We start from the raw sequence: 17,858 nt of genomic DNA, 5'->3' as shown, positions 1-17,858 counted from the left end.
AATTATCTTGTTGCAGAATCTGTATTACTTTAAAACATCGAGTACAAAAACTTCTACGATTAAGGTAATCATAGTGGGCCGACTCGGTAAGGTTGCGCTATCCACCGGCGTGTCAAATATCTCACCTTTCCTAAAGCAATACTTCCTAAAAGATAAACGAGTTGTATTTGTACCAGGCTTGTTCAATTCTTCTTCAAACAAAGCCTCGTAAAACGCTTCAAAGAATGGTATAACAACTGTACTACCAAACCAAACCCAGAGCAACGCGAATAATGTTGTTAACAATATAACTTGACAAAACATGTAAAAGTAATACGGAAATATGATAGGATCAGGTGTTGTTATTCGTGTTATTTTGCAGACGACCCATTGTATCATCATCCAGTAGACCAAACATTGGTTTGTGCCTGCGCATAATGATACGCAGCAGTCCCAGAATCTGGAACATAATATATAAGGGAAGCAGAAAACTTCCCACCAGTTATATCTAAACACATCGTCTGTTTGTGCGTGGAATCTTTCTCCCTCGACTTCGTCACACCGAATCTTATCCTTACGTTTCTTCTTCTTTGGCGCCATATTTTGATTTCTTCTAAACTATTTTAGTATTATAAGCTCAGTCTCATGATTTAGTTTGAATAAATGTAAGTCTATGTATGTATATTACATAAAGGAATATGAAACTGAATTTATCTAACCATTTACTTTGATGATTGACATTAGCGGTCACTTTGAAAACTCGTCTATAATTGTCTTTGTTTATTTTTGTTATCTGTGTTTATAACTTAGCAAAAGTTTGATTAAGTTATTGTTGTCTATGGTTAGTTCCGTGTTGATCATTGTGAGGTGGAGTGTAGCAGTTTGTTTGGAAAATAATATTACGTGTTTATAATATTATTATCATGTTACGAACATAGAAACTTGTACATCTACTGCAGGATTTCGTTTAATAAATGTTGGTTTACAGATTAAGCGCAGGTATTTGATTTTTATATTGTTTTTAACGAGTGAAAGTTTTGTCGCAGTAGCAAAGGATTTAAGTTGTTGTTTCAAGGGAATGCGCTATATAAAGACTTAATATTTCCTAGTTGGTAGTAAAAATTGAAATAAACCAAGTTCTTTTCATCATTGTCGTTTTGTTTTTAGCGTAAACTGGTTTTTTGACCTTTCAAAGTGTGAAGTAAGTTCGTAATAAATATTTATTCAAACAAATGTGATTGAAGACCTTGGTTACGTTTTTTTATTCGTCATACTGTCCTTAGACTATTTAAAAGTTAAATAGAACCTTTTTGCGCTGTTTACTATACATTGAAACCTGTTTAAAAGTTTTAAAACTCTGTTGGGCAATGCTAAAGTTTTCTCTTTTCATATTTTTATGTAATAGGTTTCTATAATTCCTAAATTTAATTATTACGAAATATTATTTATAGAATTCTTATGAGTGTTACATATAATGCTTAGCATGAAATAATGGCATTTATATAAAAATAAAATGAATGAATGAAAGCAACAAATTGAAATTTACGAAATATTTTTAATAAAGTGCCTGCTATGATTTTAAATTAAACAAACATGACTTTGAAACTACATTTTATATCAGGGCCAATCCTGATATAAAATACAAAATTAACCCAAATTGCCATCATAATAGTTCTCAATCCTAAATCTACAAATAACTTTACATATTTGTAGAAAAAATGTAACAAAAATATTCATCCTCTTTTCAGATCCCTCCCCCACAAAAATGGTCACAAAAATAATTTTCACGTTGGCAACACTACTCACATACACAAATTCAGAGTACATCCCTCCGGGCCCGGTGTACCGTTGTCCGACTGACTCTAGCACAACACTACTGTACCCTTGTGTATGTGAAAAGGGATCAGATACTGGGTTGTATATAAAATGTGAGAATACAGGATTGGCTGTGTTGAGTGTCGGACTTGGCAACATTGCCGGGTTGGGGTTGCCAATTGAAAGATTATTATTAAAGGAGTGCAAGATTTGTGAGTATATTTGTATTTTAATTTCTTTCACAGTCTTTTCACATGGTAGGACTAACAAGTCAAAGGTCGTAGATTCAAATCCCGGTCTTTTCGAATTCATGAGCATATTACAAAGTAATTATCACTAACTAAAAACATTGTGTGGTAGACAGCACACCCGAGTATTTTTCAAGGGCGAGTTAAACCACGTCAGGCTTCTATGGGCGGTTTAAAAACCCTGACACCAGGATGTATTCTATCACATAAAAAAAACCACCCCAACTTTAAAAGACTCGATTGATTTTTAGTAATCGTGTCTAAGAACACTCGCACATAATACACCTATAGCACGAAACAAACTTAACTGCAATCGCTCAATCCGTTCGGTAGCTATGTCGCCACAGACAGACAGAGACACGTCAAACTTAAAACATCCCTTTTGCTTCAGAGCCTAAAAAACAAGATTTTGTCACATATTATTTTCTTCTTAATCCCTCGTCTACTTAACTTGTCTCCTTTAACATCTTGTATCCTTTCAGCGACACTATTCGGTCCTCTACTACACCGATCAACGATCAGAGTTATAGAGACAGTTGACACTCCTATACAAGTTATAGACCAGTATGCCTTCGCCGGAGTGAACAGGACGCTTCAGGAGATATACATGAAGAATACTGAAATACAGGAGTTTCCGAAGGAGGCTTTCAGGGTATGGCAAAAAAAAACTATTACTTCTAATTTACAAAGAAACGGCGGAAATGGAGATATTGAAAATGATCGTAAATGGAACATAAAACTTGATAAGAACTTTCCAATGTGTTAATCCAGGTTATTTGAGGACCTCCGTGGTCGAGTGGCATACGCACCGGTTTTAAGGTGTCGCTAGCTCTGAAGTCCCGGGTTCGATCCCCGGTCGGGTCAATGTAAAATTCTCATTTCTACATTGTCTCGGGTTTGGGTGTTTGTGGTACCTTCGTTGTATCTGAATTCCATAACACAAGTGCTTTAGCAACTTACTTTGGGTTCAGAACAATGTATGTGATGTTGTCCGCATTTATTTATTTGTGTACAGAATTTCGTCCAAATCTATCCAGTAGTTTTCGAGTGAAGGAATAACAAACATCCTTCCATACTTATAAACTTTCGTGTTCATTAAAATAGTAGGATTTTTTTATTTTCGATTTGTCCGCCGCCCCACATATGACGGTCATGTGAAACTCCTGAAAGCGAGGATCTACAGTTCCTCAGAAGAAACTGTAGCTTGGAACCCACAGCGAAATATAACAGTAAACAAATTGAGGTCTATGCCCAGCAGTGGGTGATTCAAGGCTGATGATAAATGTAACAGTATGTAGGAGGAGTAAAATGAATATCATATGCCCAGCTGTAGCAATATACATACGTGTATATGAGCTGGTATATTTGTGATTAATATGTAGTTAAGGTCTCGGGTCGAGTCTGGATGAGGCTGGATAGACATTGTCAAGAGACAGGGGAGGCCTATGCCCAGCGGTGGGAGGACAAAGGCTGTGGATGATGATGATAATGATGTTTATGATTATTATCAAATGTCTTCCCAAACCAATTCCAGAAACTTAGGAAGGGACTTAAATACACATTAAAACTGACTTTTCGAATACGTTTCAGATTCTAGGCAACCTATCAATATTATCAATAGATGGACACAAGATGACTAAGCTGAATAAAGATATCTTCGCTGGCAGCGAGGCGGCAGGCCGCTTGGAGAGGCTGCACCTATCTAATGGATTAATCAATGATCTATCTCCAGACGCTTTTCAGGTAAGATCTTATTAAAAAACGACTCATAATAAGGAATTTTGTCCTCGTGTCGCGGATGTTTCACAAACATTCAAGTCACATGCACAAAGACACCCAGACTCAGGACAAGCATTCGTGAATCACACAGATGCTTGTCAAGAAATGTTTAATGTTAGAATACTAAATGATTTATGTACTTAAATGGTAAAAATCTTGATGTCTTTTATTCTTAATCCTCGTTTAAAAATGAAAACCTATGTAAAACGATAATAAAGATTACGAAATACCGCTGATATAGGTAAATCAGGTCTATAGTTATTTAATAGGAGTTTGTATAAACGGACACGTTTGTTAAGTGTCTTAACATAAAGACCATATTATAATTTTTATTTTTATATAAGTAAAAGTGCTTTTTTGTTAAATTTCACCGTTTTTTGTTCATTACATTTTATTGAAATATCGCCTTTATTTGCTTTGTGTTAAGAATCTAAATAGAAAAATAATTCTGAATCAAATATAATAATATAATAGTGCAATTAGTCAAATCTACCATTCAACTAAGTTACCACAAGTCTGTGACTTTTGTATTTTAAATCTTAACACAAGGTAATAAGGTCTATATTTCTTGGCTATGCCTATTCTGGTTTTCTAGTCGTCTCTTAGGAAATGAATATGTCTGAAATTAGTTTAAAACTTCTAACACGATATATTACATCAAACAGGTATTAAAGAAGCTGAAAACACTGGACCTTCACGGCAATAAGTTGGCAACACTGAAACGTAATCAATTCAAAGGATTGCGAGACGCTGAAGTTTTGGATATAAGGTAAATATATTATCACAAGTAAAGCCTACATTGTTTGTGTAACATTGAACTATTTAAAACTATCCCTATAAGATTCAGTCCAGCTGTTTCGCGATGACAGCATAAATAATTCATAGATCAAAAAAATCTTACAAACCCACGTTTTAAATGTTCTAAAAAAAAATAAAAGACCCTACAGAGCTGACAGAAGGGATATAATTTGAGCGTAAACGTGCAAAAGATTTTTTTCGATTCAGCAAAAGTCAAAGTCACTCCATTTAAATTTTATCAAAATGGGTCCAGCCGTTTTTTGGTTGTAAATTGCATTGCCATCGGGATTTAAGCTACATACACAATAAATAATATAATAAAAAAGTAGCTTAATTGTTAATCCAGGATGTTAGCTTACTCCCAACCAAGTTTTATCAAAATTGGTTAAGCCGTTTGAGGGTTTTTACTGTTTTCATGTTAATAAGTTTGTCAACATTTATTTGAACTTTTTCCCTTTGCAGTTATAACAATATAGTTAAATTGGACGGTAGCCATATTGGTGATTTAACTAAACTTGGCTGGTGTAATGCCAGTCATAATCAAATTGGAGAAATACCCAGGTATGATATTATTCAGTATTTATCAATCAATTGCCTTATAAGATTTTAATTATATTAAATTTTTAATTTATATAGACTTAAGATTTGCAGCGCTTGATAAAGGCACTAAGTCTTGTACTAACTGTATTTGTAACACCTGTTTGCACAAAAAATGCAAATAAGCATTTGACTTTGGCCTATTATTGCCTCTTAAAGTAAGATTTTTAGTTTTTACCTCAGAACTCTGGATTATAATATTTTTAAATAGCTGTCATTTGGTGTCATATAATTTCATCAAGTTGCGAGTATGTTGTTTTATTGTTAAAAATATATGATTGTAATATTATCTTTATTTCAGGGCTATGTTTGCAAGAAACTCTTTAATAAAAGTTGTTCATTTGGATAACAACAAGATTAAAAAGTTGGATACGAGTAGTTTCAAAGGAATGAGATTTTTGAGGTAAGTCTTTTGTATATTTTGTTTTTAATTATTTCAACAGTGTATGATGGTCCATGAAATAAAGCATGGTGGCAGACGGACAGCGGTGGATCTGTATTACCGTTCCGTTTTTACACTTTGTGTACTCAATCTTAGCTACCTGAACTTCCTTCGCTGTTTAAACGGTTTGTCCGTCTTAACGAATACCACTTGGCTCGCTTGATTGTCAAAATTTTTAGTGCATTTTAATTAGGTCTGAATATTGAAAAACATCTATTTTTCATACCACTATCTTTTTTCAATTCCCTAGACCTAATTTGTATGGCAAAACAACGTTTGCTTTTACATCTAGTGGACTTATAAATTTATAATCCCAGATGCGGATAACAATACGAGACTAACCGACAGACTGACACTAGATTTTAATATTGTATAAATAAATTGTTTGACGTTCAAAAGTGCCATAATATATACTGGTCTAATTGAAATGAAGAATTTGACTTTGATTTCGGACATTATCTTCCAGACGTCTATACCTGCAAGACAACCAGATATCAGATATCGGTCGCGGCACATTCTCCGCGGTCACCCGCATCGGGACGGTCGACCTCGCCAGGAACAACATCACCAAAGTCGACTACCAGATGTTCCAGCAGGTCAAGTATGCTGAGGTGAGTGTGGGAGACGGGGAGACAGGGTGGTAGGGAGAGGGTGATAGGGTGATAGGAGGACAGGGTGATGGGTAGATAGGGAAGAGTGACAGGTGACAGCGGGACGGGGAGGTAGGAGGACAGGAGAAAGGGTGATAGGGTGATGGGGAGAGGGTGATAGGGAGACACTGAGGTAGACAGAGGGAGTCTGCCTATATGATATGTATGAATACTGATATACAGACATATTGACAGAGAGATATGTGGATATAATGGCGGTTTAATAGGCAGATAGCCAGTTAAGTAAGTAAAAATAGATAGACAGACAAAAAAATAAATTATTATTATTATAAGTAAATTATTATAACATTCTCAGAATCTGCCTAGCAGTGGGACACAGTGGGCTATATAAAAAACTAAAAATAACATATTCGTATGAGGTTTCTTCTTCAAAATACTAACTTATGAATCATTGAATATTTGGATTACCCTATAAAAACTGTGATTAATGCAAATCCTCTCTTTCCAGAACATAAACTTAGCTGAAAACAAGATCAAAATTATCGAAAACCAAGCGTTCACCGATCTATATCTCGCCGTAGTCAACATATCACACAACGAGCTCGCTACTATAGAGACGGGCGCTTTCCAAAACTGCAACAATCTGACGTTACTAGAGTTGAGCCACAACAGGCTTGTCAACATCAGCCGTAGAGCCTTCGATGAAAACAGCTACGCGTATCAATTGAAACTAGATCATAATCTGTTTACGGATTTCTCGCAGGTAACTATACTCAATCACTCACATACCCACTGTTCGCAACGTGTCGCGAATAGGGATGACAACAATTTTTTTTTGCAGTGTCCGTCTTGTAGATTTTTGTAAAATAATGGATACGTATTTTTTAATTTGTCCCGCAAACATAAATTGACCAAATTACAGTGAATGAAACTTACGCGTGACGTCACAATTGAGTATAAATTTTACTCTATCGTTACGTCACAAGCCCCCTCTCCTAAACTTTAAAGCAGTTAATCTTTGTCAATTCTAGTTTTTCTGAAAAAGGAAAAAAATCGTGTCTCATACTTTTCAATTATCTAACTGAGGGACTAATGAGAAGTTTTCTTTTTGTACCCAGTCATCATCCCTATTAACAATTAACATTTATGTGATCCACGAGTGCTTGTCCCGAGTCTGGGTGTCTTTGTGCATGTGATTTGTATGTTTGTTAAACCCCCCGCGACAAGGATTAAATTAATTACTGCGGTAGTCGTTTAAAAAAAAAGATCCTCTTTACAGATTCCCATACAAAACATGTCTGGAATACAAATTCTGAACGTGTCACACAACAGAATCGAATCTATACCCAAACTGGCATTCCCGAAGTTGTATGAACTGCACACAGTGGACCTGTCGCATAATAATATCAGCCAGATATTCAACGCTGTGTTTCAAAATCTGTTTTCTTTGAGGTAAGATATTTTTATATTTTTTACTGTATAAACTTACTGTTTATATTTACTGTTAAAAAAACTTGCAAACAAAAATCTTTTATTAGGCACGACTCAAACTTACGTCCTTTTCCAATTAAGCTGCACAAGCAGACAGTTCTAAAATTCCAAAAAGTCATAGCGAATTTAAAAATGTGGGAGTAATAATAATATACACGGTGATTTTTTTGTCGTCTTACAAAAGGAGCCCAGTTCATGTATCCGACGTAAAATACCCCTAGGCGCGATTTTTTTTTATCATCAACCAAGATAATAAGTACAAAGAAAATTAAACAAGAGAAATCTGTAACATCCTGTTAAAAATGATAAAAACGCCGCCGCCCGCGCCCCTCACCATTGTTACATTACAAGGCTCGGACCGCGCTCGCAACAGAGCTGTGTTTCTAAAAAACTACGAATTGCATCATAATATTGAATAAAAATTGCATTTTTCAAATCTCATAAATACCTATTTTTTTATCATGAACGTGTTCTAGTCATACCATGAACTGGGCTGCTTTTGTAAGACGACTAAAAAATCACGGTGTATAGTGTCCGATTCTTAGACCTATCCAATATGCACACAAAATTTCACTAGACTTGAATTTAACTATCAACGCGACACAAGAATGGTATAAAATATATTATACTCTCACCCGTCATACGTTGTTTTGCCTTTTAATTTTTTTCTAGCTTCTAAATAAATTCTAGTGTAGACAAAAAGTAAGTGGCCATATTATAAAAAATAAAGATTTCGTCCATAAAAAATATATATATTGTGGGCAACCCTTGTTATTTAGGGGCATGATAAATAGATGTTAGTCGATTCTCAGACCTACTGAATAAGCATATAAAATTTGGTAAAAATCGGTAAAGCCGTTTCGGAGGAGTACGGTAACTAACATCGTGACACGGGAATTTTATATATTAGAAAAAGAAGAAGATATTTAACACGTCTTACGCCAACGTCTTCCCCAGGTTCCTGTACCTGAACCACAACTCCCTAGAAGTGATAAAGCCGTCCACGTTCGGCACTATCCCGACCCTGCTAGAGCTGCACCTGTCGCACTGCGGGCTGCGCGAGCTCTCCCGCGGGAGCCTCGCCAAGCTGGCCAGCTGCCGCCTTATCGACGTCAGCCATAACAGCCTGGACAAGCTGTTCCAGATACCTATTAGTTTGGGGTAAGTTATACATACATAATTATAATCATGATCATCATCATGATCATCATCATCATCAAAAGCCAAGATGTCAGTTACCTTCATATCAAATTTCGTCGAAATCGGCTCAGCCGTTTAAGATTAACAAATATACACGCTCTTTTGCAAACCTTCGCTTTTATAGTATAACTAGCTGACCCAGCAAACGTTGTTTTGCCTATTTTTTTCTAATTGTATGTATTTTTTAATGCAACATTATAAAAAAAATAAAAACAAAAAATTTCGTCCAATAAATAAAATATATTTTCTAGTGGGAGCAACCCTTAACACTTAGGGGTATGCAAAATAGATGTTGGTCGATTCTCAGACTTACTAAATACGCATATAAAATTTGGTAAAAATCGGTTCAGCCGTTTCGGAGGAGTACGGTAACTAACATCGTGACACGGGAATTTTATATATTAGAAGATTTGTAATTTCTTTATGTAAAGAGTACTTTATTGTATTTGTTCCCGCTTTTTCTCCATATGAATTACATTTTGGAACCGTCCACCTAGGGTCATTATGTAACGTTCAAAAACGCCTTCTTAAAATAAAACCTTTTTATATTGATACACTTAGACATAAGGTTGTTAAGTTAAAAACACTTCTTATAGAAATACAACGTTGCATCACATATTTAATATGTAATGATTTTAAAATATTTATTTTCTGATTGAAAAAACAAATTTTATGAACATAGACATGGTTGGCTGACTGGTCTAGTCTAGTCTGGTTAGTGACCCATACTGCTATTTTGGAGGTCGTGGGTTCGATTCCCACCCACGACAAAAGATTTCGTGATGACTGAAATCATTTTTTCTGTGTCTTTGTGTAAATTATCCATATCAAGTATGTATTTGTTGTCTAGTCTTCATGATACAAGCTTTGTTTACTTTGACACTAGGTGGCTTTGTGTGAGAGTTGTGGAATATTATAGAAATGTTATTTATAAACCTACCTCTATAAAAAACCCAATTTTATTCAACAGCGAATTAAACCTGTCCCACAATAACATATCGGAGATCAAACCCGGGACCTGGCCGAGCATGAACGCTCTTCTACGTCTGAACCTATCGGACAACCAGTTGGGTGACTCTCTGGTTGGCGACGCCTTCTCCAGTCTCCTAACCCTGCAGGCTTTAGACCTGTCCAGGAATGGGTTGTCGCGACCGCCCTGGCAAGCTCTCAATACGTTGACAAGCTTGCAGTATTTGTATATGCAGGTAGGTTGTATCTTTTGGTCTAGAAATGCTGTTTTTTGGGTTAAAATACACGAAATTGCATACAAAGTCAAAGTCAAATTCTTTATTTCAATACTCAATCATTTATTGCATTCCATATGTTACAGAGATGGTAGAAAATAAATAGCAGTTAGAGTTCAATATGGACCCTGTCGGGCACGCAACAAAAATATAGGAGAGAGGAAGAGGGCAGAATAGCAATTTAGGCAAATTAATATTTCCTTAAATAATTAGCCTAAAAATAATTAATAATAATTGTATAATATTAATATAATAGTTGTTACTTTTATTATGGTTTGTTTAGGCAGGGTGATTTAAATTTACAATTGTTTTATCATCCAGAAACTCCTTTACAGTATAATATTTCAATTAGACTAGGCACTTTTGAACGTCAAACAATTGAGTTAAACAATATTAAAATTTAGTGTCAGTCTGTCGGCCAGCCTCCTATCTTTCGAGGCTACCGCTCGTAGGGAAGGTAGATTCTCATGGAGAAGAACGAGCAATAACAACTAAAAGGAAACAACGTTATAATTATAACAATAATATATTCATGCAAAATTAACTTAAGTATTAAAAATAAAAATAAAACATAAAATTACACTAATTGTTACCGTAATATATTTTATAAATGTACATTCACTAAAGTAATATTGAAAACAAGCAGCATTAAAGTCAATAATTATAAAAGAAACGTCATTAAAACAACCAACAACCATTCCCTAGGACAACAACCTGACCGAGCTAGGTCGCTCCGCGTTCGGCAACCTGCCAACCATGTTCCACCTGGACCTATCGCGCAACCAACTCGCGAGCATCGCGCAACGGTCGTTCAACGGCATGGCGCAGCTGTTGTACCTGACCCTCAGCGGTAATAAGCTGGAGAGTATTACTAATGAGGCGTTTAAAGGATTGGTTGCTTTAAGGTAAGATGTAGTTGAGATATGTTTACCTAGACGTAAAAAGCGGGGTGTGCGTGTGTTTTGTGTGTGTGTGTGTGTGTGTGTGTGTGTGTGTGTGTGTGATGTGTGTGTGTGTGTGTGTGTGTGTGTGATGTGTGTGTGTGTGTGTGTGTGTGTGTGTGTGTGTGTGTGTGTGTGTGTGTGTGTGTGTGTGTGTGTGTGTGTGTGTGTGCGTGTGTATCTATGAGAGTATCTGTCTGTCCGTATCGTCATAGCTGAGGGTTTCTGTGGAGTTGTGTGTCTGTGTCATTATAGCTGAGCATGGATTGATTTAATTCAATTTAGTTTGTTTCAGTATTGAAGGTGAATTATGTGCTTATTAAATTATTCCCTACGACATTTGTAATTGTTCTGCACGGATAGCCGAGTGGTTGAGGTCACCACGCTAAACCCACTGTGCGCGACGTGTCGTGGGTTCGATCTCCGCGTAGGACAAACATTTGTGTCGTCCAGGAATGCTTTTCCTGAGTCTGGGTGTCTTTGTGCATGTGACTTGAATGTTTGAAAAACCCCCGATCATTGAATTCTTTAGTGCAAGAGTCGCTTTTTAAACAAATAGAATACTTATATTTCTCTTCTTTATTATTTTCAGACATCTCGACCTTTCCTACAACTTTTTAGAGAAAATTGACAATAAGACTCATGGTTTGCTTGACGACTGTCTGTCTTTGGAGCGGGTGAGTTTATAATCTGCCTATTAATCTCTGTGGGTTACCGATTAAGATAGTTAGTCAATTTAAATACTTAGGCCATATAATAAAAGAAAATCTAGTCGACGATGATGACCTTGAAAGGCAGAGACGTAGTATTGCTAGTCGTAGCAATATGCTGGCTCGTCGCTTCTACCATTGCTCAAAACAGGTAAAGATTACCCTGTTCAAGGCCTACTGTCAGTCGTTCTACACCAGCCAACTCTGGTGCAAGCACACGAAGAGTGCTTATAACACTCTTCGTGTTCAATACAACAACGCGTTTAGGGCCATGCTCCACCTGCCCTGGCGGTGTAGTGCGACTGATATGTTTGCTGAGAGCGGGGTAGCTGACTTCTTTACCGTAATGACGAGGCTTAAAAACTCATTCTTTAATAGAGTGAGTACTACAAGTAACACCTTGGTGGAAGTCGTGTATAAGACTGTTTACCTGAGTAAAAACATTAAATAAATGTTTACTAAATAATGTTAAATAGTTATAAAAGTTGTTTTTGTTCTGTTTTTAATGTTTTATTTGTCTGTATGAGTATGTGTCTGTCATTTTGTGTAAATATGGGTGTATACCTGAAAATAAACGTATTTTAATTTAATTTATAAAATCAAATTACATCAATTTGGGATTGCTTGTATGTTTATGACTGTCTTACGCATAAACAGCAGCACCTATTTTGATAAAATTTAGTATGGTAGCTGATTTTGTAATGAATAACGATTGTTCCAACCCCTCTGCAATATTAACCCCACTAGTGATATATATATATCTGTCTTTCTATGCAAAATCATTGGTTGAATATAAGTGTATTTATTTTCAGAAATATGCAATGTGCTTCGACAGATCCTATCTACAATTAAATTTTTGAAAAACCCATTTATAAAAATCTATACCCATACAATTTGTATAGCACCATCTTTTTTTTCAAAACATTTCATTGCTTTCTAGAAAAATATTACATATCTATGTGCAAGACCAGTATTTGTTTTTTACTTAACCACTTATTTACCCATTGCCAGGTAAATCTAAGCCACAATAAATTCGGATTTCTGACAAAGAAGATGTTCCCGGCGAACCCCTGGATCCCGTACAATCTGCAGGAGATAGACCTGAGCTATAACGACATCCCGGTCATAACGCATGACCTCACTATTGGCGCGCAGAAGGTCAAGAGGCTCTATCTAGCTGGGAATATTATTAATGATGTTAGGAATAGTGAGTATTTACATTTTATAAAGGTACTAGCTTTTCGCCTGCGGCTTCGCCCGCGTCGAGGTCGGTTATATCGCGTTTCCAAGAGAATTCTTCAAAAGTCCGGGATAAAAACTATCCTATGTTCCTTCTCAAGGTCAACTCTATCTCTGTACCAAATTTCATTAAAATCAGTTCAGTGGTTTAGACGTGAAAGCGTAACAGACAGACGGACAGAGTTACTTTCGCATTTATAATATTAGTAGGGATTAATTTTAATATTATAATATTAATGCGGACAACATCACATGCATTTTTCTGAACCCAAAGTAAGTCAAAAATAATCCATATCTTTCAGTCGACGCGTTTATCCGGAAGTCGCAGGTTCGAATCCTGCCTGAGCTTTAAGTTTTTGAATGTATAAAAATGAACCTTATTTTTTTGTATTTTTACTATATTTTGTTGTAATAATATGAATGTTTTATTATTTTTCCAGATGTCCTAGGCAACCTGACATCACTGCAGATCTTGGATTTATCTCATAATAACTTAAAAGATCTAGTTTCTCGAACGTGTAAGTATTCAACACATAAAAACATTTTTACATATTTAGATAAAAATTAAGACATTATTCATTTTAATTAATTTTAATCTTTAAGTACTAGATTTTAAAGTCTAGCAATTCCAAGTTTCAAGTTAATTACTATTTAAAAATCATCAAAAAGTTAACATTTTATTTTTCTTACAATAAAGGCTTTAAGCAAATTCAAAATTTCTGCAATAATTAGCAAATAGTACTATCATTATTTACAATGGGCAAGTTTGCTTTTCAATCCCATTACGAAATTACCTCTTAAAAACCATTAAAATAATATAAACAACTAATCAAAAAACATTTTCTATCCCACAGCCGAAATAAAATTCAGTTTCCCTGAGAATCTAACTGAGTTAAACTTACAAAATAACACTTTACAAGCGTTACCGACGTCCAACATAGTTACCGCTAAACATCTGAAGTTACTGGACGTTCGGTTTAACGAGCTAGTTAGTTTTGAACCTGAAATCGTGAAGAAAGTTAAGAAAGATGGCTTAGTGGTGCTCTTTCAAGGTAAGATTTAATATTTTGTACTGGATTGCTTGGTCTAGTGGTTAGTGGGTCTGACTGGTACATCGGAGGTCGTGGGCTCGATCCCCGCAAACGACAAAATGCGTGTGTGATTTGGATAATTTTTTTTTTAGTTTTTATGTAATTTAACTTACGTATATTTGTTATTTTGCTTAGTTTGAGACTAGATGGCGTTATGTGAAAATAAAGAAAGAAGAAAAAAGTAGTGTAGTAATATGACCTTGTTAAAGATGGCTAACTTATCTACCGAAAAATTCTTATCAAAATTGTTTTTACTAAAAAATAAAATATATATAGTTATTAATATACTTAACCTACGTCACACTATTATTTTCAGGCAACCAACTTAAATGCGACTGCTTTTCCCGCCCTTTAAAACACTACTTGAATCACTTACTGCCCTCCAATTTGAAAAGTGATGAAAAATATCAAAATATAACATGTGCGGAACCACTCACGTTGGTCGGAGAAAATATATTAACTGTGGATGAAGACAGGTTATTGTGCACTGGCAACACTGAGGTAGATGGGAAAATTATGGAGTATAGCAACACTGATCCGGAAAGTGCCTTTGATTTTGTTTTGGAACCTGATTTGGCGTTTAGGGATGTTCAATAGTAAGTATTAAAAATATTTTTATTTGTTAATTATTAATAAGCATTATGTTATCATCATCATCCACAGCCTTTGTCCTCCCACTGCTGGGCATAGGCCTCCCCTTTCTCGTGCCAATTTCTATGGTCCTGTGTCATATGCATTATGTGATATATATTTCATATGATGATTTAATAACATTTTTGCTTTTGATGCATTAAATTATTGCTCTACTTCAATATTTAAAACCATAAAAATCTTTCCATACAAATATAGATTTAAAATTGAATCAAAATAACACTTATCATATTTATACAAGGAGTTTGATAATCTTGACCAAATACTCAGTAATTTCGCCATTGCCAACAAGTCTTCGGTAGTATAGTGGTCAGTATCCCCGCCTGTCACGCGGGAGACCGGGGTTCGATTCCCCGCCGGAGAGATTCTTTTTGCATTTTGTTTCGACATATCTTAGAAGTATTTTACCTTGTTAAACATAATTGCCCTTTTAATGATACAAATATATGTGTTACAATATTTTTATGAACATTTTTCTTATTTATATTTCTTGCTTGACGTCAATTTTTCATGCACTTAGTTTTATTAAAAATTGAATAAACTTTTACCAATTTTCAAGTGACACAATTGCTTAATAAATACTCCATTACTTTTCTCACACAATATTTAATAAAAAAATATTGAATCTACTCATATTTAAAAAAAAAAATACTTTTCGTTAATTCGCGGGATCTCTTCAAGGAAAGAAACGGTCTTTTTCAAAGGCATACAGAAACTTAACCGCGTTGCGGGTTCGATCCCCGCATAGTACAAGCATTTGTGTGATCCTCGAATGCTTGTTCTCAGTCTGGGTGTCTTTGTGCATGTGATTTGAATGTTTGTGAAACACACGGATTAAATTCTTTAAGTTTCCGTTAGTTATTTTTCCATTAAAAAGATAAGGCTATTGTACAATAAGATGCTAATACAAGTTTTTTTAATATTCTAGTTCTCAAACATCAATATACGCGCACTGGTTCATAACATCCAACGAAGATGTAGCTGATTTCATCCTCTACATTCGGGACGACACAAATAAACTACACTTTTCATCCGACGTCGCTTACAACATCCGCTCTTTAACCATCACCATCGAAAACGACTTCAAAAAGTCCCTTCAAGAAGGAAAAACTCACGAAATATGTATACAAGCGAAGAATTCAAATGGTACACCGAGAAAATGGTTCCCAAGCCAGTGCCAGAAGCTTCTAGAAGATTATAACTCTTGGCCCAAGAAGTTGGTGGTTGATAAGAGACGGCTGACTAAGAAACGTGTGAAGTACACTTGGTTTGGCAACAGTGTGCTAGGGTTGGTTAGCGACTCAATATTAATAACTCTATGTATATTCCTGAGTGTGTGTTTTAAAATTACAGATTTTGATTTTTAGTTAAAGCTAGGATGTTAGAATGAATTATAATGGTGCTAGTTTTCAAGTTGGTGCCAATTATTTGTGTTTTTTTTTTAGATTTTGTTTTATAAGTTGTTGGTCGCGGCTTTGTTTTGATATCGGTTATAGCTGCATAAATATTACCCTCCTTTTAACGAAGTCGGATAAAAGTAGCATTCTTGTTAATCCAAGGTGACGCCTTTATTCAAAATTTAATCGAAATCGGTCAAGCCGGTTAGGCGTTCAGGGTAATAAACATACACACATATCTTAATTATCATTTTGACCACCCTTTGATAGAGCACAGGATTATAAAACGACCTATACCAAGATATTTGGAAAAAAGATAGGTAGGAAGTCTGTAATAAAAATAAAACTATTTTAAAAATGTTATACAAAACAATATTGAGTCTCAAACATGGTCTTTTAATATACCATAAGTAAGTAAAAATATATTTATATTGAGTATTTGATAAAGCTTTAATAATAAAGAACGAATTTATTTAATACAGTACCTAAGTATCTACAAATGAATTGTTGTAAATTTTAATTGAATTAGGTACTTTTTATTTTTACCAAATTTTAAACAAAAATTTCACTGCCATTGTTATTTTTAAATTGTTTTCTAACGATTGATGTATATAATTATGTACATAAATTATGTTTCTTTAATTTGTACTGGAAGAATATTGTATGCAAAATTAGTGACTCACAAAACTAAACTATTGAGACTAAAACAATAAGATTAACATAATCTTATTGTTTTAGTCTCAATAGATTTTTTAATTTTTTTTAGCTTTCATTATTGTTTTAATAACAGTTAAGTTACGCTTATTAAGCGACTCGCTCGCCTGCCATCAGCTCATGATTAAGGACTCCGGTTGGGTCCGAAACTAGTCGGGCACTCCCGATACATACGCGTGGGTAAACTGATATTAAATACATAATAATGAATCCGCCAGGCTCTCAATTTGTCAAATACATGTATAAGAATGGAAGAAATTATGTTCCAATAAAATCATCACAAATAGCTTTAATTTGAACTTTATTATGTACTTAAATTTATACATAATTTTGTTGGCCCATCGGTCTATACGTAAAACAATTGGGTTGAACTCAGTTACCTAAAAAGATGATATGTTTAAAATATATATTAAAAATTGTAAATAATTGTGATCTAATGAGCTCAAAATTTATTTTTTTACTATTTTATACACATTTTTTTTGTATATAAATTGTATATAGTGTAAAAAAGATTGTTATAATACTTTTCGAAGTTCCATGCACATTTAATATTTTGTATATTTTTATAAATAAAGTTTTTTAACCATATAGCTCTCAAATATTTTGTAACGTATATCTTAGTATATTTGTATACAGTTTTATATACACATTATTTTGTAAATTTGTACCTAAACTAAATTAAGGAAAAATAAAAATCCGTCCATAATTTTACATTATTTTATTACAATAAATAAAGTTACCATAGGAACGCAGTTTTATTTAACAAAACATGGTTGCTATGGCAACCAAATATATAAACATTTTTTCTTATAGTTAATCTTTACTAAAAGAAACCTTGATTTAATACCAGCTTAAATTAACCCACAGTTGGGCAAAGGACTCTCATTCATAGGGCTAGAAAGCATTACATT

At 34.6% G+C, this 17,858-nt stretch overlaps 1 protein-coding gene and 1 non-coding gene across 2 annotated transcripts; both read left to right on the top strand.

Moving 5' to 3' along the window:
* Window positions 1-818: 818 nt before the first annotated feature.
* LOC113504179 (chaoptin) lies at window positions 819-16,794 on the top strand. The gene is made up of 19 exons (XM_026886347.1): window positions 819-978; window positions 1,728-2,006; window positions 2,525-2,694; window positions 3,633-3,785; window positions 4,487-4,590; window positions 5,082-5,180; window positions 5,518-5,619; window positions 6,125-6,269; window positions 6,778-7,032; window positions 7,549-7,721; window positions 8,718-8,921; window positions 9,931-10,165; window positions 10,910-11,109; window positions 11,738-11,822; window positions 12,867-13,062; window positions 13,535-13,612; window positions 13,949-14,146; window positions 14,502-14,781; window positions 15,765-16,794. Exons 1-19 carry the CDS (start codon window positions 954-956, stop codon window positions 16,201-16,203), a joined length of 3,420 nt encoding a protein of 1,139 aa, XP_026742148.1. The 5' UTR covers window positions 819-953; the 3' UTR covers window positions 16,204-16,794.
* Window positions 15,129-15,200, top strand: Trnad-guc. Its single transcript has one exon. It is a non-coding gene; the product is annotated as a tRNA-Asp (tRNA).
* Window positions 16,795-17,858: the final 1,064 nt, after the last annotated feature.

This window comes from Trichoplusia ni, chromosome 21 (assembly GCF_003590095.1).
Source record: "Trichoplusia ni isolate ovarian cell line Hi5 chromosome 21, tn1, whole genome shotgun sequence".
Classification (NCBI taxonomy): Eukaryota; Metazoa; Arthropoda; class Insecta; order Lepidoptera; family Noctuidae; genus Trichoplusia; species Trichoplusia ni.
This window is presented reverse-complemented; position numbering and strand designations above follow the sequence as displayed.

Excerpts from the sequence above, each read along its gene's own strand:
- LOC113504179 (XM_026886347.1), top strand. The coding sequence starts at position 954 with ATGTTGGTTTACAGATTAAGCGCAG. Across the intron at positions 13,613-13,948 it reads AGATCTAGTTTCTCGAACGT|CCGAAATAAAATTCAGTTTC; the intron begins GTAAGTATTCAA and ends TCTATCCCACAG. Across the intron at positions 14,147-14,501 it reads CTTAGTGGTGCTCTTTCAAG|GCAACCAACTTAAATGCGAC; the intron begins GTAAGATTTAAT and ends TATTATTTTCAG.